Raw genomic sequence first — 21,179 nt, forward strand, 5'->3', positions numbered from 1 at the left:
ATCCAATGATGGAGTGTCGGCAATTCATTGTTAACAATACGTCACACCGCTTGGCAAACTTCCTTTGCTCGTCTTCTCTTTTTGTTAGAGAGCATTTTAGCATTTATTGTATCTATATTGTTGAGGTTGTTAAAAGTGGCATATTATCCTATCGTGCACTTCGTTTTTTTTTCCTTGAACTGTATGGAAAATCATGAAAAACGTCAGCAAATCTAAAGATAGACTCACACTCAAACAGATGGGCAATTGAGTACATATAACCCCAAATGTCTGAAAACATGAAAAGGTCGGCATTCAATGTTAATATGTTCTTATAAAAAATGATCAACGAATGATTTAAACAAATTTTAATTCCATTACATAGTATTTTCTGAGGAATTATGAGCCGACTCTAGTGTCTTTTATATATAGTTACTAAAATATCAGACTATGAAACACAATGTACATTTTTTGGTTGAGTGGATCGTTTTTGTAGTGCCCTCTCCTGATGATGAGAAATTGAGAGCAACCCCAACAGAATTTATCTGTCTAGAAAAGAATAGCTGGACCATAAGGATTTGCCCTCTTCAGCAGCTCCCAAATCTCCCCCAGAGACCACCGACTCACAAGCTAACTTGAGCTATATGTCGATGGACAGCAGCTTGTCCTCAACTGCATGACTACACCTCCTAAAACTGCTGATCCAAGTCAAAAAGTATTTTATGAAGTTGATGATTTTTGATACACAAGACAGACCTATATAACAGAAACAGAAGTCGCTGGAAACACTCAGCAAGTCTGGCAGCATCTACGGAGAAAGGAAAGTGAGTCAACATTTCGGATCCATGACCCTTCGGCAGTTCTGATGAAGGGTCTTGGACCTGAAACGTTGACTTACTTTCCTTTCTCCATAGATGCTGCCTGACTTGGTGAGTGTTCCCAGCAACTTGTTTTTGTTTTCAGATTTCCAACATCTGCAGTATTTTGTGTCTTTTTTTAAACAGACCTATATAATATGCTTTCTGCACTTCAGTCATCATTTGAGAACTAAGACACTTCATTTCTTTCTTCTAAGCTCTTCTTGCCTCCACATGAACCACTAAAATATTCAGGTTTCAGGTAGGAGGCTACCGGTCTATGTGTTAATCTCATCCAACTTCACAAAAAATGTCTTTAATGACACATCCATCTCATCTTACATCCCTGATTCCTTCTAATTTCCAGGAACTTCTCTGGATCCTTTTTTAAAAGATGCAAAACATAGACTTTCCAGCACTTGGAATGTCCTCTCGACATGAGTCACTATAAAAAATTAATTTTGTATTAAGTTGCAAATCCTTTATATACCTCTTCCACCACTTGTCCTCCCGATGTGAAAGGCGCTATACAAATGTAATTTGTATTGTATTGTTCTGGTCATTTGTTCCAGGTGCCTACTGCCCTTTTCGAAAAAAAATTCCCACACTTTCTATTATTCACTTTTGCTTTCATTATCTTACAAAGAAGGCCACTTGTTTTAATCCTGCATGAAGCAGAAACACTTACCAGCATTCAAATATTCTAAGCCTTTTATAGTTTTAAACAGGCTCTATCAAGTCTCCCGGTCTTCTCTTTTCTAGGCAGAAACATCCTAGGCTGGTCAATTTTTCTTCATAGCTGGAACTAATCTTCTACCCTATCACCACAATGCTCTATTAACAGAATATCACGATTGATGTGGGGGAGCAAATTGAACACAGCTCTCTCCAAGCCAGATACAATTTTAACCTCTTTCATCTTGTACATTATTTCCACAACTACTCATCCCGATATTATAAAGAAGTGTGTTATAATAGGGCTGTACTGTATTGCTCTAAAAGCAGATGGTCATTCTTTGCACAAGACTTTTAAATGGCTAACGAGGATGAATATTTCAACTCACTTCACCAGGTGTTTCAGGAGAAGGTCCAGCATCTCTCGATTCTTTTCCGGTAATTTATAAACTAGGGCATGAACAGCACGAACTCGATAATTCTGGTCATCTGACTCTAAAGAAAAATAATTACATTCTTTTAACACAACATTTAACTTTTCATGTTAAACTTAAAACTTAAATTTTGTTTCTTAAAGAGATGTTCTCAACAATACGTAACTTTGTTATGTACAATTTGTTCCTCTCCCCAATAAATTTACTTTAAATTCTTTATATGCCAAAAAAGCCAATCTCACTTCACATGAAGTCAACTACAATGACAGACACTATGCACCGTCTAATGCTCCATTACCTCATTACACACAGTCTGGGAAATTCAGCTAAACTATAGCATCAGGAATGTGAAAATGATTATCTATCCCGAGTCCTGTGAACTGACAGTTATGGTGTGATTACAAGAGAGTTGCACCATTGCCTGTGCTTTGTTTAATTAGACTTTATTTAGCACAATCAAGTAGAGAAATCTTTCAATAATTCCAAATGAATGTAACACAATATCAGAACCCTTTTTTAAAAAAAATTCCACTGCATCAGTCTCTTTCAAATGAAGGCATTAACTCCACCTGTATTTAGATTTACGCTTATTTATGTAGCATGTCAGAGCATCCAAAATTAATCGAGTAGTTAAACACAATCTTGAAAGTTGAAGCCAGTTTTCTTTTAACTACAGAAAATGGACTTCAAAGTTAAAACATTTTGAAGTCTGAAATTTTACATTAATAGAGTAAATATAGACCCAAATGGAATTTCTAACCAAACATTGGATAATATTTTTGCATTTTCATAGAATGAACTTTTATGTAGATTGCACCCATTGACACACTTAACAAATACAATAGCAAATGGAAAGAAAAAGAAGAGCATTAGGAAAGATGTTGATGCAAGTACCATCATGCTTATAAATGAATGTATTAGTTATTGTATTACAGCCGTGACGCAGTTGTTGGGGACCATAAAAAACAGAACCTACGTGATAATGGGACACAACTCACACCAAAAATTCATCACAAAGTTCCCAATTCTCATTAGATATTTCTCTTGGACAATCTGTACACGCGCACGCACGCACAGAATGTCTGAACTGACCTGTGGACACGAACGTATATGTATATATATACACGGAAAATGTCTGTATTGACCTCTGCCTGCACACATTTGTTTTTGGTCAGCCGGGTGTCCGAAACATGTGGAAATCCATCAGCATGCAATTTCATCTCCATCACTCCCAGATGGCACTCTTGCGCATGATCAAAACGACAAGAGGAAGGAGCAAGAGACCTGTGTTGCCATTAGAGTCCAACTGAAAACAAAGCCAGATGCAGAAAGTATTTCGTGCATCTCAAAATGAAAATATGAACTTCAATGTTTAAACTCCAGTAAATATCGTTCCTAGGACCATCCTACCCATTAGGGCTTTGGCTTGTAGGGCTAACAGGAACTGAGTGGGAAGAATCCCTGCCCAGTGAATGGTCTACCCTTGGTGATGAGCCAGGCTGTGTAGTCTGACATCAACAGTGCCCTGGAATACTGCAGACCCACGTGGCTCAGGAACCGGACGACCGAGATTGCCACAGAGGGTTGGTTCGATTCTGAAATTCCATTGCCAAAGCATGTCATGTTGGAGTCAGTTCAGCTCAGGAAGGTAAACTGAATTTTACATATAAAGTTAATGTATTGCTATTAACTCTAGCTCTAAATAGCAGTTTACACAACCATAACTACTGTAGTTATATGTTTCGTTGTGATTAAGGTTTTTGCATGTCTTTCACTTCAATGCAACATATGGGAGTTTATACAGAGGTTATAGGTTGAATCCATAAATGTTCCAAACTATATCATGACACGTGCTTGAATAACTACACATATGCAGCTATTAAAAACAGCTGGAATAACCACACATTTTATTCTTATCCAAAGTATCTGCTCAGAAAATCACTTATTGTTAAAAACAGCACTAAATCCAACAAAATTTACCACTGACATGTTGCCAGGAAACACTTCTGGCAGCAATAGCAATGTTATTGTCCTCACTTTGCAGAACTGAGCGATCCCCTAATGAACAAAACAGCACTTGCTGAGGGAGCTCTACTTCAGTAGCATTCTCTACCCCTCTCTCCGCAGTTAGCAGGGAAGCTGCTGTTGTTTTTATATTTTGTCTACCACAAGGCGGAATTGTGAGAAACAGGAAGGTGAACCTATTAACGAGCCAATTAATGAACCACTCTCAAAAGTCTACATTTACAGAATACAGAGAGAACTCTCGCTCTTACTTTTTCCCAAATTGCATTGAGCATTAATAAAGGTTGCATAAACTATGTTTGTTTATGCAATCTTTATTAACCACAGTACTTTGTACCCTAATGATGAGGCCTTTAAAATTACAATATAAAGGCTGTATCCACAATACTTTGCCCTGTAGAGGTGTCAGCCTGGCTCAGTGGTAGCATTCTCACCTCTGAATCAGAAGATTGTGGTTTCAAGCCTCACATAGGGACTTGGACCTATATAGTCTAGACTGGCATTCCAGTGTAGTGCTGGGGGAAGCTCTGGGTCAACTGAGATGCTTCATGTGAGACACTAAACAAAACTCCCAGCCTGTGCAGGTGGATGTTAAAGATCCTGGTGCTATTTGAAAGGAGAATCGAGTTTCTCTCTCCAGGTTTTCTGGCCAACAAACCCCTGAATGGCCAACAAGCCACCTCAGGCACTGGCAGAATCAGCATCCATGGATGCACACGTCACCTCACCAAGCTAGTTAGGAACCTAAACGTCTTGTTCCACCCTCAACTGTCTTTTCTCCCCCATATTCATGCCATGACTCGCTCTGCCTTCCCCCACCCTGGCAACATTGCCCAACTCTGCCACTAACTCAACCGAGAGCCCGTCGAAACCCTCATACATGCATTCGTCAACTCAAGGCCTCCTCAACTTTTCCCTCCACAAGTTGCAGATCATCCAGAACTCTGCAGCTCATGTCTCTCCTGCACCAGGCTCCGTGACCCCACCGCCCCCACCCTCACCTGGCTCCCCATTCCTCAAAGGATAGAATTCAAAATCGTTATCCTCACTTTCAAGGCCCTCCACGGCCTTGCCCCCTCCTACATCTCTGACCTGCTGACCCCCTATCAACCTGTCCGCTCCCTCTGCTCAGCAGGCTCCAGCCTGCTCCATGATTCCCGCCCAACCTGTCCTACCATCGGCAGCCGGGCTTTGAGCCTCCCTTCCCCTACTCTTTGGAACTCTATCCATAATCCCTCCGCCTTGCTCCCTCCCTTGCCTCCTTCAAGGCCCGACTCAAGACCCTCCTCTTTGACCATGCCTTCAGCCACCCTCCTACCCTCCATCCTCCCTAATACCAACCCACCCCAGATTATACAGTACAATTTGAGAAACACAGCCTCTTTTAAATGCTGAATTTTGACAATACTAAAGGCTTTTGAAATTCCACTTGACGTAGTGTCATGTCATAGATTTTATGCCAGTAAAAGTCATAGCTTTGGAACGAATATCATCAAAAATATACAAAACATCATTATTTTCAGATTAGTGTGATATTAATGGCATTTCAAAGCTGCAAATGATGATTGTCAGGGAAACATGGTCCAATTTGATCTTGGAGGTATTGGAGGATTGAGTGACCATTTTTTTCTTTTTTTAAAAGGAATTATTACCCCTGGGAAAATGTTATAACATTGAAAATATTTTGATTGCTATGATATATTATTGGGAAGCAATAACTGCTTCCTCTGAACTCCAACACTGTCTATTTAAGCATCAGAATATAATGAACAACAAACAACTTGCATTTATATAGCGTCCTTCATGCAGGGTAGAGTTCCAGAGTGCGGAGTGCTTGGCAGTGGCGGAGCACTGAGCCGGGGGAGGGGGAGATGACCGTAGGTACGGTCGAAAAGGAAGGTCCAGGCACGACCTAAAAATGGGGAAGGAAATAGCAAGGCAGAGTAATAGCGGGAGAGTGTTCCAGAATTTCGGGAAGTAGTGGCTGAAAGCATGGCTACCGATAGTGGAATGGAGGATATGAAGGACAAGCAGGAGGCCAGAACCAGTCGAGCGGAGGCAGCAGGTAGTAGATTGGGTTGGTGAGTAAGCAGATCAGAGAGGTAAGGAGGTGTTCGGCATGAAGGGATTGAAGACAAGCGAGATCAACCATTGGCTAGAAAATGGTTCGTCATTTTCTAAATATTCTCGACAGGCTTCTTTACAATAAATATAAAGAAAAGACCTGGGAAACTTCCACCAGGGTCGAGCATTTTGAAACAATATATTAACATAACTGGTAAAGACTCTAATTGATCCAGCCTGCAGTATTTTATTCGGCACTGTTTTCCCAACTTTCGTCCCTTTTATTGTTTTCTTCCCCCATCTTTCTCTCCCCCTCACCTGCTCTCTACAGTTATACATTTATCTCAATTTCTCTTTCTGTCTCTCTAGCTTCTCCCCCATTCACAGTATTTAAAGAACAGGAATGGAAAAGACAAATAGACTAAAAAAAAGGTTGTACTCGCATCCTAATTAATAATAATAATCCTTGCATTTGATATAGCGCTTTTCACGTCGGGAGGACGTCCCAAAGCGCTTCACAGAACATACTGTAAAGTGAATTGACTGTATATTTGTGGGCGAACGCGGCAGCCAATTACGCACAGCAATGTCCCACAAACAGTCGTAGATTGAAAATGACCAATTTATTATTTTTTTTTTAGTTTTGGAGGGATTATTATTAGGCGTGTGGAGTAAGGAAACTTGCCCAAGGTTTCGCCCTGCCTGGAATTGAACTCAGGTCTCTCGCTTGCAAAGCGAGTGCTCTAACCATTGAGCTACAGGACTCCACAATTGCTAACAAAAGTGGCCTACTTGCATTGAAGATTGTAAAATGCCCAAAGTCTTTACTGTTCCCAGATTGAACACTAAATCGATAAGGAAGTTTAGTGTTCAAACTTGGTAATAACAATGGGGAAAATGATGGGAGTGGACCATAGTGGGGTTTGAAACAGATACCAGGTATGAGGAATGTCTGAGGTGAAGAATAATGGTTCTATTTGCATAACATGAAAAATTGTTGGCAACACAAAAGATTTTGACATGTATTAAAAATAGATGCACAAGACAGTAGCTCATCACAGAGCTTCCTAAATATTGATAATCTTGCCATAACCTTTCCTAGTCCTATTTGTAGGTGTATTCATGTTTATAAATTGAGTGCATGTTTGTTGGGAAAAGTAAAATTTGTGTCAATCTGGATCGCTGGCTTAAAGCTTTATAATTAAAATGTTTTCAACATATGGGCTGGATCTCCAACTACTACCTATCTGTGAAACAAAATGGATTCCCAGCAGCTTTGAGGATAACAATAATTATTTTTTACAATTGAAGATAATCTCAGAAAAGCATAGTGTCTATCTATCATTAATATTTGCTCTTTGAACAATCTCAGAATAAGCAGAGAGGAAGAAAAGCAGGGATCAGTGATACAAGTACAACGTGGACGGATAGTCACAATTTACAGTGCTGTGATAGAACAGATCTAACCCTGTATCCCTGAGGGCGCCAATGCTATCTTACCAAACCCGAGACTGCTGTAATTGTATTGCTTAATTTGCTAGGCATTTTTTTTATTAAAAACAAATCACAACTTGCCAACAATTTGGAATTTTTCAGTTCCAAATGTCATAAGATACAATCTATATTGAAAAAAACAGCTAATGCCAGCATCTAATGATGTGTTTACACTCAACTTGTGTGGTGAAATGCCATGATTATCAAGCATAGTTTAAATCATGTCTGAATCCCAAAACAAAAGGCACAGTAGACCTGCTGTGGAGACCACCCCAAGGTGCTGGTTTCAGCAGCATGTTTTTTGCACCCCAGAATGTATATCATCACCAAAATTGATTCAGCTTCCAGGTATTGGGCAGTCTTATCAAATCTGTAACAAACAATCCACTATTAGCGTTCAGCTGGGACTGTGCAGAACTCTCATCATCCCACAGTGTGACTGGGCCAGGAGAGAGACAGAGAGAGAGAAAGTATTAATCGGGCTTCCAACTCCATTACTGCACTGCTAGAAGTAATAAGTCTTCCACGATTCCAGGATAGCAAGCACAAGTTCAATAAATCAGACAGCAATTATTATGTTCCCTAAGGTCATAGCATACCATTACCAGACAATTCCATGTATATCCAGACAAGAAATTACAGGTTTTGATCCTCATATGATTTTGTCTTAACAATCATAAAACATACAGGAGTTACTAACAGGCTCCTCTTTGGGTGCTGAGAACATCAAAGGATATCACATAAGAGAGAAGTATCGATTTTGTCTGACATCCTACTTCAGCTACCAATTGGGATATGAAACCACTTTACATCAACAAATCTGGTCACCTAGTTTCTTACAATGCTGATTAGCATTTAATTCTATTTTATTTATATTAGTTGGCATAATATTGTGGTGCGTGGTAAGAAGAAAATCACAAAGTTAAATCTGCTAGTTATTAAAAGCAAATAAAGACCTGAATAATTTTGTGCCGAGGTAATGTGGAGCAAGCCCAGAGCCAATGAGGTCCTAAAATCCTTGGTTTAGCATCTGATGATCAACATTTCATTTGAATTTCTGTTTATTAATGCTATTGAATGTTTTGTTCCACACTTATAATGGGATTACAATGGGAAGGAACAAGGTGTGCAGGTAGGAGATGCAGTCTGCAAAGGTGTGTCACTAGTAATTCATACACACCTATAAACCCATTTCAGCTGCAGCAGGAGCACAACTTAAGTTCCTGACATTAAAAATAATGGTTGATCTTAAGAGCTACTAACTTTTAACAAATTGCTTGGGTAGTTTACCTTGAAGAGGACTGACAGCTCATGCACATCTTCCAATAGACAATCAAACCCATTTCTATGTCACAGAATGAAATTTCACATCCCATCAAGAAAAAATAAATAATATCGCCTTTGAAATGTTCATTTAAATACTGCCAGTGTTTTTGAACATTCCCACCAAAATATAGGGAAACATACTTCTGTTAAAACTAAATAAAAACCTGCATAAAGTGTGGTAAGATACTGGAAGAAAATGGCAATGCGGATTTAGATCTTTCGGTATTATAGATGCTATAAAAATTAAAGTTTTCTTATTGTTCAGCTGTGTTCACAGCATTTCTGTCTCTCAACACCTGCAAAATCTTTGAAAAAAGCCTATTGGAACTGATGAGAAATTAGTGAGATACAGAACCAAACTTGCTACCCATCTATGTCCCCTGAAGTGAAAAAACAGTTCCTCTTCAGTTGCTAATCAAAGTGCTTTGTGACGTCCTCCCGATGTAAAAGCCACTATGTAAATGTAACTTCTATGGATCTTGCGACCTTCCTACCAGCGTAAGAAGATGCTACACTGCCACCTAATTTATCCCTTCACGCATAACCATTACTGTGGGGTGTGGCTTATCCTCCCCCAACAAAGTGTTCTGTCTCTCATAAACCATGTTTGCAGAGTCTCCTCAGAGAATGGCTTTACATGGACTCCTTCTCCACTTCTAATTCCAGATTGTTCGATGTTTCAAAATGTTTTGCGGTCAAGTGGCTTATGAAATTCTCAGAAGCGGGTTAGATCATAACTCAGGGGCATCACAATTGGTCGCTACTTTATGAAACAAATCACTGATTCCAAATTTGCCTTTCTCACAGTTAGCACTTGGAAGTGTCTGCCAACATTTAAACAAAGGTGTGTCTCTTCACTCAACACTCTGAGTAATGACAGCACCTAGTATTTTAACACTATGCACAAAAGAATATTTCAGTTTCAGTTATAGTTAATTCTACTTACTGACGGCTCCAATGAAATCCTTATGTAGCTTGTAAGTCATCAGTGGTTCTACAAGGCACCTAGGAATTTATTTTGGAAAGAAAAAAAGAACTATTTAAGTTAGTAGGGCTGAAACAAACAACATGAACAGTTCTTAAACTGACGCATTGCAATTTATGGATTAACAAATTTCAAGACAAGGATTTGGTATTTTAACTATGATTTTAATTGTCTTAATCTCTGCTAGTCAAAGCACCAAAAGAAGTTTGGGATTTCTTTCTTTCATCCTCTTTCCTATCAACCAAGCGGCTTCTTTTACCTTATCAGCAGCTTGCCAACTGCTCCCCAAATGTTAGCACTCAAAGGAAACCTGTGATAGCATGATGGATTGGTTAGACATGTTATAATATTAATCTTTTCATTGGATTTAGAGCCTTTCACATTGGGAGGACTTCTTAAAGTACTTCACAGGATTCACTGCAAAGTGTATTGATTGTGTTTTGCTAGGCAAATGCAGCAGCCAATGTGCAATCAGCAATATCCCACAAACAGCCATGAAGTGAATGACCAATTTTTGTTTGGAGGATTATTGGTTAGTGCATTGGGAGAAGCCCCATTTACGTTTCAAACAGTGAGGGGCGCCGTCCGTGAAGGGAGTGGTGGGAGAGGAAGGACTGAAGCTGGGAAGCAACGATTCGTTCCAGGACCTTGGAAAGGATGGCTTTTCTTTTAAGGATAGGAGTGATGATGGCCATTTTTAATGGGGTGGGAACAGTACCAGTGGACAGGGAGAGGTTTATGATGTTTGTGAGTGGAGGGATAAGGAGGTGGAGCTGGGAGGTAAGGAGAGGGATAGGGATGGGGTCAAGGGAGCAGGTGGTCGGTTTCATGCGAGTTATAGTGGTGATGAGAGAAGAGGGGGAGACAGGTATGAAGGTGTGGAGGGAGGGATGTGTAAGGGCCAGGTTGTGAGGGGGAGGTTGGGAGGGGGTAGTGGTCAGAAGGCCAGAGGCAGCTGAGTGGATTTGGTTTCGAGGAAGTCCAGGATCACATCGCAGCTGGCGTTGGAGGAGAGGACGGGCAAGGTGTGAGTGGGTGGGTGGAGGAGCCAGTTTGTAATGGAGAAGAGGAGCCTGGGGTTGTCCTTGGCCTCCAAGATTGTCTTGGGAGTAAAAGGACGATTTAGCGCAGGCGAGGGCGGAGCAGTAAGTTTTGATAAGGTCCAGCCTGATCTGCTGATGGATTATTAAGTTAGATTTGAGCCAGGTGCGTTCGGCAGCACGCACCTGTCCCTTGAGGGAGCAGAGATGGTTGGATGGCTGTGGGGAGAGGGATTGAGGAGTTAAGGAAGATGAAATAATGGTCCCAGATGGTTTTATCTGTGATAGTGAGGTCGGAAGTGCTGAGGCCCTGGGTAATCACCAGGTCAAACAGGTGGCCATGGACGTGGGTGGCGGAGTGGATGTGAAGGGACAGGGTGTTGAGAGAGGAGAGAGAAGTCAGCAGAGATAGAGCAGGAGGAGGTGACGTGCAGGTTGAAGTTGCCTATGATAAGGAGACGTTCGGAGTAGACGGAAAGGGAAGATAGGAGGGTGGAAATGTCCGAGAGAAAGGTGGAGGAAGGTTTGTGGAGACAATAAACAAGAAGGATTTTGAAGGAAAGGTTGGAGAGATGGCAGAGGGTAAGGTGCTCAAAGGAGGGGCAGGTTCCGAAGGAGTAAAGGGATAGGCCGAGTGGGGACCGGGAGATGAGAGCCACACCACCACCACAGTGGTTAAGTCGTGGGGTATGGTGGAAGGTGTAGCCGGGTGCTGTGGCTTTGGTCAGGGGAAGGTGTTGTCTGGGGTGACCCAGGTTTCGGTGAGGATGTCGATGTTTTCGTCGACAATGGGGTCTTGGATTGTGGTTTGAATGATAACACTTACAGTCAAGAGAAACTGTTCCAAAAATTTAATTATCGACTGCTGTCACTCCCCACTGATCAGCAATAATATTCAGCTGTGCAGATAACAGCCTCACTGCAGAAGTGATACTTTGAATTTGATCAACCACAGAAGCTCACTACTGTTGTGGAGTGCATCATTACCAAAGCAATTAGGATGTGCCAGCCAGAGAGAGAGGTCTGAGAGTTCAGAGCAGTGTTTTAGGTTGGTATTGTGTTTAAAGAAAAATTTAGGAAAATGCTTCTGGGCACAAACAAAAGTTCAGGATAAAGGTTGGAGGAAAATTTCTATGTTATGCCTCAGCACCTTGACACTGTATAGCTCTCCAACACATTATCCAATGTGAAGGGCACTATATAAATGCTAACAGACAGGGTGCTCATAGCTGGACAAGCAGCAGGAAGCTTTCTGGTGTCCACAATGGCAAGCTGCAAAGTTTTCGTTTAACTCGAGCGGTTTTAGATTAACCCAAATTTCACCATCATTTAATTCATGTTCTCACAATTTTTTAAGCATTCATAACTTAAGACATTTGAAAAAAAAGTAGATGAGGATTTCAATGATTTGATTCAATTCCATCTCAGCTGAGTTTGCTGTTGGCTGAATCAACAACAACTTGCATTTACCAACTTGTCCTTCACGCGGGGCAGTGCCTCGGAGGACTGAAATAGAATATCCAAACCATTTGAATATACTCATTGAGAACATGTTGGGCTTAGTTTCAACATCACAAAGTATGGTCTGTAAATAGGAACTGTAAAGAACTGTACATACCTGAGGTAGTTTTTAAGACCACTTGTGATTGTTTTCATGTCCCATAATTCAGTGTCAAGGTCCATGTCAGGAGCTGCCTTAGGAGCTGATGAAGTAAAATATTTTAGATTTACCTATTTGATACATTAACATTATTAGAGGCAATTTTTGTTGGTTCAGCCAGGTGTCTGACACATATGGAAACCCATCCCCATGCTTAAGAATATTCAAACCAAGCTGAGATTTCCATGCATCCCACCTACACATGGAAATCCCAGAGACAGATTGTTGGAATGGAATGTGCAGGGATAACAGGAGTTGAATGGGATGACTCCCTCCTGCCAGTAACTGGTCTGCCCTTCCAGGTCCTGCCGATGAGCCAGGCTCTCTGTGCTGTCATCAGGCTTGCCCTGGAATACTGCGGACTCGCCTGGCTCAGGAACCGGACTTTGCCACATATGGCTGGCTCGATTCTGACATTCCACTGCCAGGCATTTCACCTTGGAACCAGTTTAGCTTCAAGGAGACCCCAGCTTACCTCCTCCACCCACTGCCCACCCAAGGATAGTCACTAGTTGGTCGTTCAACATCTGACAAGTGTGAGTTTGAGCCTTCACTAGGTGGGTCCCCTTCAGCTCCCCTCTCGACTCCCTACCCCCTCCTCGCTCCGTCCCTTCCCTCCCCTCACCCTTCCCCCCCTGCTCGGGTCCTGACCCAACTGTCCAGCGCCTTGGGTCGTCCTCCCGACGTGAAAGGCGCTCTATAAATGAAATCTTGTTGTTGTTGTTGTGGGTGGTAGGTACAAAGAACTCCCTGCAACCTTAACCTCCTCGACCTATCGGCGGCATTCGATACGGTCGACCACTCTATCCTCCTCCACCGCTTGTCCTCCCACCTCAACCTTCAAGGCCCTGTCCTTGAGTGGTTTAGGTCCTACCTCTCCCACCGTCTTCAGTTTGTTTCTACAAACAGCTTTTCCTCCAGCCCCCGCACTGTCTCGTGCGGCGTCCCTCAGGGCTCTGACCTCGGTCCCCTCCTCTTCACCCTCTATATGCTCCCCCTTGGTGACATCATCCGCAGAAATGGAGTTAACTTCCACATGTATGCGGATGACACCCAACTCTACCTTTCCTCCTCTACCCTCAACTCCACAACCACCGATGTCCTGACAGCCTACCTGTCTGGCATTGAGTCTTGGGCGAGAGACAACTTTCTTCAGCTCAACATGCACCAAACTGAGGCCCTCGATTGGCTCGCGTCAGCGCCTCCGCACCTCAGGCGCTGACAGCCTCAGCTTCCAAGGCTGCACTCTCCACCTCTCAAAGCCAATCAGGAACCTCGGTGTTCTGTTCGAACCTGAGCTGTCCTTTCTTCCCCACATCCGCACCACAACTGGCACCGCCTTCCACCACCTCCGGAACATCGCCAGACTACGGCACTACCTCACCCCTCACGCTGATGAAACACTGGTCCACTCCTATATCACCTCAAGGCTGGACTACTGCAACTCTCTCCTCGCCGGCCTTCCCTGCACCTCCCTCCACAAGCTGCAGGTCATTCAGAACTCTTCAGCTCGTGTACTGTCCCGCACCAGGCTTCGCAACCACATCACTCCCACCCTCGCTCACCTCCACTGGCTCCCCATCCCCCAGAGGATCGAATTCAAGATCCTTATCCTCACCTACAAGGCCATTCACGGCCTTGCTCCCTCCTACCTCTCCGACCTACTATCCCCCGACTTAACCTGCCCATACCCTCCGTTCCTCTGGCTCCGGTCTGCTCCACACCCCCCGCCCCAACCACCCTACCATCGGTGGCCGAGCCTTCAGCCTCTCAGCCACTAGGCTCTGGAACTCCATCCCTCAGTGCCTTCGCCTTGCCTCCTCCCTTTCCTCCTTCAAGGCCGGTCTCAAGACTTTTCTCTTCAACCGTGCCTTCAGCTCCCCTGACTCTGTACCCTCTCCTCGCTCCCTCCCTTCAACCTGACCATTTCCCCCCTGCTCGGGTCCCAACCCAACTGTCCAGCGCCTTGAGACGTCCTCCCGACGTGAAAGGCGCTCAAAAAAATGAAATCTTGTTGTTGTTGCAAGCTTCCCGGTGGTCAACGCATTTCAGCACGAAATGGGTGAGAGCATGGCCATCATCTTCCTGTCCGCAGCTTGGGCACACATCCCTTCCTATTGAGCGATGGTTCCACCAATTGGAGGTGCAGAGTTTCAGTAGCTGCTTGCCTCTCCGCCGGCCAACCAAGGGGAATTCCAGGTGCTGAACGCACGAACGTATGTTCACAAACTCAGACTTCAGGTAACACCTTCCAGCAGCTGTCGCTCCAAGCCTCAGAGTTTCCTCATCAGCTTTCTGGCGGGCATCTGCCTTCAACGTGGTAGGAGGACCTTTACAAGACAGCTTGTGATGTGCCGGCCACCTTGATGTTCTTGAGGTCCAAGTCTAATGCCACGTAACAGGCTTACCAGAGCTGCTAGCTCCATCCAGGTGCTCATAGTAAGTCTGGTAACTACGAAAGGTCCTCATGCAAGAGGCATTGGCACATAAACATGCCCGCTGAGAAGCCTCCTCCACCTCCAGGGGTGCTTAGCAACTTGTGGAGTCCTGTAGCTCAGTGGTTAGAGCACTCGCTTTGCAAGCGAGAGACCCGAGTTCAATTCTAGGCAGAGGGCGAAACCTTGGGCAAGTTTCCTTACTCCACACGCCTAATAATAATCCCTCCAAAACCAAAAACAATAATAAATTGGTCATATTCAATCCACGACTGTTTGTGGGACATTGCTGTGCGTAATTGGCTGCCGCGTTCGGCCACAAATATACAGTCAATTCACTTTACAGTGTGTTCTGTGAAGCGCTTTGGGACGTCCTCCTGACGTGAAAAGCGCTATATCAAATGCAAGGATTACTATTATTATTATTACTTTCTGCGTGCCAGTAGAGAGCAATTAACGATTTCCCTGCTCGCTACTATCTGTGGTTGTGCATAAACCTTCCACATTAACAAAGTGGGGAAAAACACAACAAAGAGCAACTGTTGCATTTTTTTCATTTAAAAAAACATAACATTTCTGAAGCTCAGTGAAGTAAAAACATTAAAATCGTGAAACAAGTTCACCATCAGACTTCTTACTGTTATGCAATACTGTGCTATCTTGTCAAAAATTGACCGTTCAATCCACAATAGAGGTAAATTCAGTCTTCATTTGGAAGCCAAATTTCCACAGGACCCAAAAATTACAGTGGAAAAATTGGAAATATCCCAAATTCTGCATGATCTACATTTTGAGACAATGGTATTAAGGTAAATAATGTGAAAACTGTAGATTCTCATATCATTTTGTTTCTGCTGGAATGTTTCGTTTCTCACTGAAACATTCTCCATCAGGTAAATCCAAGCTATTGCAGCAATTGACATACTGGCAGAATTCACTGCTGTACAGTAAGGAGATGCTCTGAAGATTTGTTTCCCTGGGTCCATTCAGCTGAGCTGTGCCTGTTTTTCATTTGATGGATTCATCGCTTGCTCGCTGCATTATTGCTAACATTTGTTTGTCAGTACAACAACAACAACTTGCATTTAAATAGTGCTCTTCGCACGGGTACCATCTCAGAGTGCTTAACAGTGGCTGAGCCTGACTCCGAGGCAGGGGGATGGTGAGGGGGAGGTGGCCATAAGCACGGTCGAAGAGGAGAGTCTGCAGGTGGGACTTGAAAAGGGGGGGAGAGGGGGCAAGTCAGAGGGATTGAGGGAGAGTGTTCCAGAGTTTTGGGGTATTGTGGTTGAAATGGTGAAACCGCTGATAGTGGGGCGGAGCATGCGAGGGACGAGCAGGAGGCCGGTGCCAGTTGAGCGGTGGATTGGGAAGTGAGAACAACAACAACAAGATTGCATTTATAGAGCGCCTTTCACGTTGGGAGGATGTCCCAAGGCGCTGGACAGTTGGGTCGGGACCCGAGCAGGGGGTAAATGGTCAGGGTGAGGGGAGGGAAGGGAGATAGCGAGGATGGGACAGAGAGTCGAGAGGGGAGCTGAAGGCACGGTTGAAGAAAGGTCTTGAGACCGGCCTTGAAGGAGGAAAGGGAGGAAGCAAGGCGAAGGCATTGGGGGATGGAGTTCCATAGCCTAGGGGCTGAGAGACTGAAAGCCCGGCCACCGATGGTAGGACGGTTAGGGCGGGGGATGTGGAGCAGATCGGAGCCAGAGGAAAGGTCTGAGAGGCCAGAGAGTGAAGGGATTTGAACACGAGGGTGAGGATCTTGAAGTTGATCTGTTCGGTGATGGAGAGCCAGTGGAGCCTGGCCAGAACTGGTGAGATGTGGGTACGGAGTTTGGTCCAGGTAAGTACACGGGCAGCAGAGTTCTGAATGAGCTGGATCTTTTGAATAGTGGAGCTGGGCAAAGTGACGAGGAGTGCGTTTCAGTAATCCAGGCAGGAGGTGACCAACGTGTGCACGAGAGTTTCAGCTGCATCTGGGGTAAGGTATGGTCAGAGGAGGCGGGCAATGAGGCAGAGAGGGAAGAAAGCGGTCCTGGTCAGGGACCTGATGTGGGGGAGGAAGGACAGTTGGGGATCGAACTGGACACCTAGATGGCTCACTGGTTCGGAGAGTCTGGAAAGAGGCCAGGGAGGTTGAGTTTAGATCCGCAGAAGTGAAGATGTTGACAGGAGCCAAGGAGTATGGCTTCTGTCTTCTCCACGTTCAGCTGCAGGAAGTTTGTACTCATCCAGGCCCTGATGTCTGCCAGACAAGCTGATAGAACATCGGTGGACCTGGAGTTGGTACTGGAGAAGGCAAAGTAGATTTGTGTGTCATCCACATACATGTGGAAGTTTACCCTGTGTCTGCGGATGACATATGCCCAGCATATAGATAAGGAAAAGAAGAGGGCCAAGGATGGAGCCCTGGGTACCCCACAGGTGACCGGGCAAGGGCGGGAGGAGAAACCATTTTCTGAGATGAAATGGAGGCGGTTGGTTAAGTACAGCACTTTAGCACACATCATTCACAAACTTAAGTAACTTTGCATGGTGTGTAAGTATATCGCTGATGTACATCACCATTTAATGCTTTAACTTGGTAGTTCTTTCAAGTGGTCCAGATTCTCGCAAAATTCCTGCAAGGGTCTCAAAGTTAGTGAGACACTATTCACACCATCACATCCTAGGATATTTCCCACCTTTTTTGCATGTGAGGAATTTTCCCCACCAAATATGTATGTAACTGTGGAAACTAACACTTGTGGGGTTCCTCTTAAAATAGTTTTTAGGAATTAAGTTTAACCACCTCGTTCTTCAGCAATAATTGGAGATATTAAAAACTTTACCACTCAACACAGGTGTCAGCTTGCCTCAGTTAATAACACTTCTGGGTCAGAAAGTTGGGAGTTCAAGCCCACGTCAAGATATAAACAAGGCATACACTCTAATGCAATCCTGAAACCCTGCATTGTTGGAGGTGCTCATCCATTGGATGAGACATTAAATGAAGGTCCCACCTGCCTTTTATAATAATAATAATCCTTGCATTTGATATAGCGCTTTTCACGTTGGGAGGACGTCCCAAAGCGCTTCACAGAACACACTGTAAAGTGAATTGACTGTATATTTGTGGGCGAACGCGGCAGCCAATTGCGCACAGCAATGTCCCACAAACAGTCGTGGATTAAAGTGACCAATTTATTATTGTTTTTGTTTTTTACACTTGAGAGTTATTTGCTCTGAGTTGTTGCACATAGTGTTTCATATGGCATAAAATGCAAGATCTTTCCTTCAGTTGGATTAAATTACATCACAAACATAATATTGCAGGTGCATCAACATTGACTTCCATGATTTTATTAATACTAAGAAAACTGAATTCCTCATACTTTGTATTTAGAAAATCCAGCTGCTCACATTTTTGATTTGTGTTCCTTCTTAATGTTTTCTTAAACTGGCTTTTTGTTCTGCATGTAATGAACACAGGAATTCCAGCACCAATAGAGTTATTTATTTATTATCTGACATAAACAGCAAGCCATTTAGTGATGACCAGTCAGGGTTTATTGATCGGACCTAGCTGTGATGCCTCAACAGTCAAAATAGCCTGTCAATTCTCACTGCCCAAGCTCATACATGAAGAATGGCCACTTAGCTGAGGCATTGGAGAGCTGCTGGAACTGTGGAACCAAACTAAACAGCAAGAGTTAGGGCCTTGGGAGTTGAGGAGATAAAATTAACCTATAACACCCTGAACTTTTTCTGGTACACAATACAGTTGTGTAGAATATCCTTTGACACTAGTTCATTGCTAATTCAAGGTAATTATAAAATCATCTATCCATTAACGATGCTATCAATGGGTTATACTAGAAGAAACTGAACTAGTACAAATGAAAGATTGGTACCTATTTTGCTCTGAAGTGGGCACTACCTCTAGGTCTGATCAAAAAACTCTGACTGGCCATCAGTAAACAGCATACTGTTTATGCCCAATAATAAATAACTAATTCTGTTGGTGCCGAAATTCCTGAAGCTGAGTTAGCTCCAAGGTGACATGATTGGCAACAAAATATTGTAATTCAAATCCCCTGTGGGGGTCCCAGAGGTCTGGTTCCTGAGCTAGGCATGTGTGGAATATGCCAGGGCACTGCTGATGACATTCAACCTAGCCTGGCTCATTGGCAGTACTTGGAGGGGAAGACTAGAAGTAGGGATTACTTTCAGCTCCTGATAACTCTGCAAGCTAAACCCGTAACCTTAATAAATAGGGTGGTCTTAGCTGAACAAGCAATGGAAGCTTTCCAGGCAGTGCTCCCAATGGCAAGCTATTCCGTTTTAGCTGGTTAAACTCCAGCAGACTCTGGGGTTCCCAAGCTTTGACTCTTGCCAATCTGTGCCTAATACTGTCATAAATTAGTTAAACGGGATGTGTCCCTCTGGGGAGAGTGTGCACATTCCATTCCAACAATTTCTCTCTGGAATCTCCATATGTAGGTGGAATACAAGGAAATCTCAGTTTGGTTTGGATACTCTTAAGCACGGTGATGGGATTCTGTGTGTATAAAACATCCGACTGACCAGAAAAAAAAATTAACATAGGAAAAATAAACCAACTTAAATTCAGCCTTCAGTGTTGTTTGCTCAGTGATCACCTTCTCCAGGTAGTAATTCTGCAAATTTAAAAGATATCTTACCAAATATTGTGTTCATTAGCTTCTGCACTTTGGAATTTACACCACTCATTCTGTACAATCCCATGGCATTAATGCCTAGGTAAGAGAAGATCACAGATTATTTTTGAACAAATAACATGCTGAAAATAAAACAAACCTTTTACATATTAAAAAGTTATACTTTGAATGGTGGAATCTGATCTAGTCAAATTGTTCACAGTAGCAAAGGCTAAAACTCGAATCAAACTGGAGGACCCAAATTGATCACAAGGTGCAAGTAATTATCAGTGAAAGGGGAATCCCAACAGATTAATTTAACAGAAATGGAAACAAGACAATAAACTACTAGAAAAAAAATTGCAAATAATAAAATAGTGTCCAAGAGACAACCAGATGCAATTCTGGAAAAAGAGGGATAGAGCAATTTGGAGAAAGGTTGGAAAGTGGTTAGAAATTGACCAAAAGGCAGACCTTTTTAGCAAAACCTTTTCTGTTCCTAAATATTGTTTCCCTAGTTCCTAAATGTTTGGTTTCCTATGTTGCTAATTCAAAATGCTGAATGAACAGATTACCTAGAATTATTAATTGCAGTTTATAGATGATCGACTTATTTAAGATGAGAAATTCTTACTGTTATTAAGCATGCAGTCCTTGCTAACAGGCAAGTTGTTACACTTCGCAACCTGAGGAGTTTCACATTATATTTCCCTGTGTCCTATATTCTTGGGTCAAACTTTGTCATGTTACATTACATCAAAACATTAAGTAAAATAATGATTATTTTAGAGATTTTTTTTCTAATCACAAGTGCAAGATTGAAGACTTCACAAGTGTATGCAAAGTGCTGAGGATTCTCTTTTCAGTATAAAACACATTCGGTTTCCCAATGTTAGCATTTGTTCTAACTGAACAGTTGAAATCCATATTTCCATAGTTACGCACTGCTGCTCAAACAAATTAAGTCAACCTGGTTAACACTGCAGATATTCTTTTGCCAGTACACTGCAGTCTCAAACCCAGATGCTTGCTTTGCAGACTTATTGCCTTGAGAGACATTCAATCACTCCTGAGCCTAGGTGAGTGAGTACCACCAGTTCTTGCTAAGCCTGTAGAGGACAATTCTGAATCTCAAGGAGCAGTAAAAACTGAGCTGTTAAAGCCAATCCTTAGAGTGCTGAAACACTTTCCTGTTGGCCAGTTTTGGAGTAGTGCTGAGTGATCAAGTGTACTGTTCAAGCCATCACACGTGGCAGAAAGAGGAATCATGATAGTAATGAAATAATGTGTCCATTACGTGTGGAGGAAGGATCAATAATGTAAAAAACATTGAGAAATGATCTTGAGATTTCAGATGCCAACCAGAGTTAGCAGTTGGTGATTAAAACTCCAAGCAACATGTTCAAAGAGGCTCTTACCTCTTGCTTCCACGGCATCAATACACTTCCTGACAAAGTTGAAACCTGCTTCGTTAAGGTACACTGTGACATAAAATTAAGTTATGCACATTCACAAATAAAAAGAGTTCATTAAATTCAGCAAAC

The 21,179-nt window shown here is 42.9% G+C and overlaps 1 protein-coding gene across 1 annotated transcript in view; it reads right to left on the bottom strand.

Annotated features, from left to right (window-relative positions):
* Positions 1-21,179, bottom strand: part of LOC103185146 (rho GTPase-activating protein 42) — a 175,273-nt gene that overhangs the window by 14,960 nt on the left and 139,134 nt on the right. The window contains exons 13-17 of the mRNA XM_007903515.2: positions 21,054-21,116; positions 19,660-19,734; positions 12,498-12,582; positions 9,801-9,859; positions 1,901-2,006 (exon numbers count right to left, since the gene is read on the bottom strand). Of these exons, the coding sequence (XP_007901706.2) occupies positions 1,901-2,006; positions 9,801-9,859; positions 12,498-12,582; positions 19,660-19,734; positions 21,054-21,116 (388 nt within the window). The remainder of the gene's footprint in view (positions 1-1,900; positions 2,007-9,800; positions 9,860-12,497; positions 12,583-19,659; positions 19,735-21,053; positions 21,117-21,179) is intronic.

Source organism: Callorhinchus milii, unplaced genomic scaffold (genome assembly GCF_018977255.1).
Source record: "Callorhinchus milii isolate IMCB2004 unplaced genomic scaffold, IMCB_Cmil_1.0 Scaffold4, whole genome shotgun sequence".
Taxonomy (NCBI): Eukaryota; Metazoa; Chordata; class Chondrichthyes; order Chimaeriformes; family Callorhinchidae; genus Callorhinchus; species Callorhinchus milii.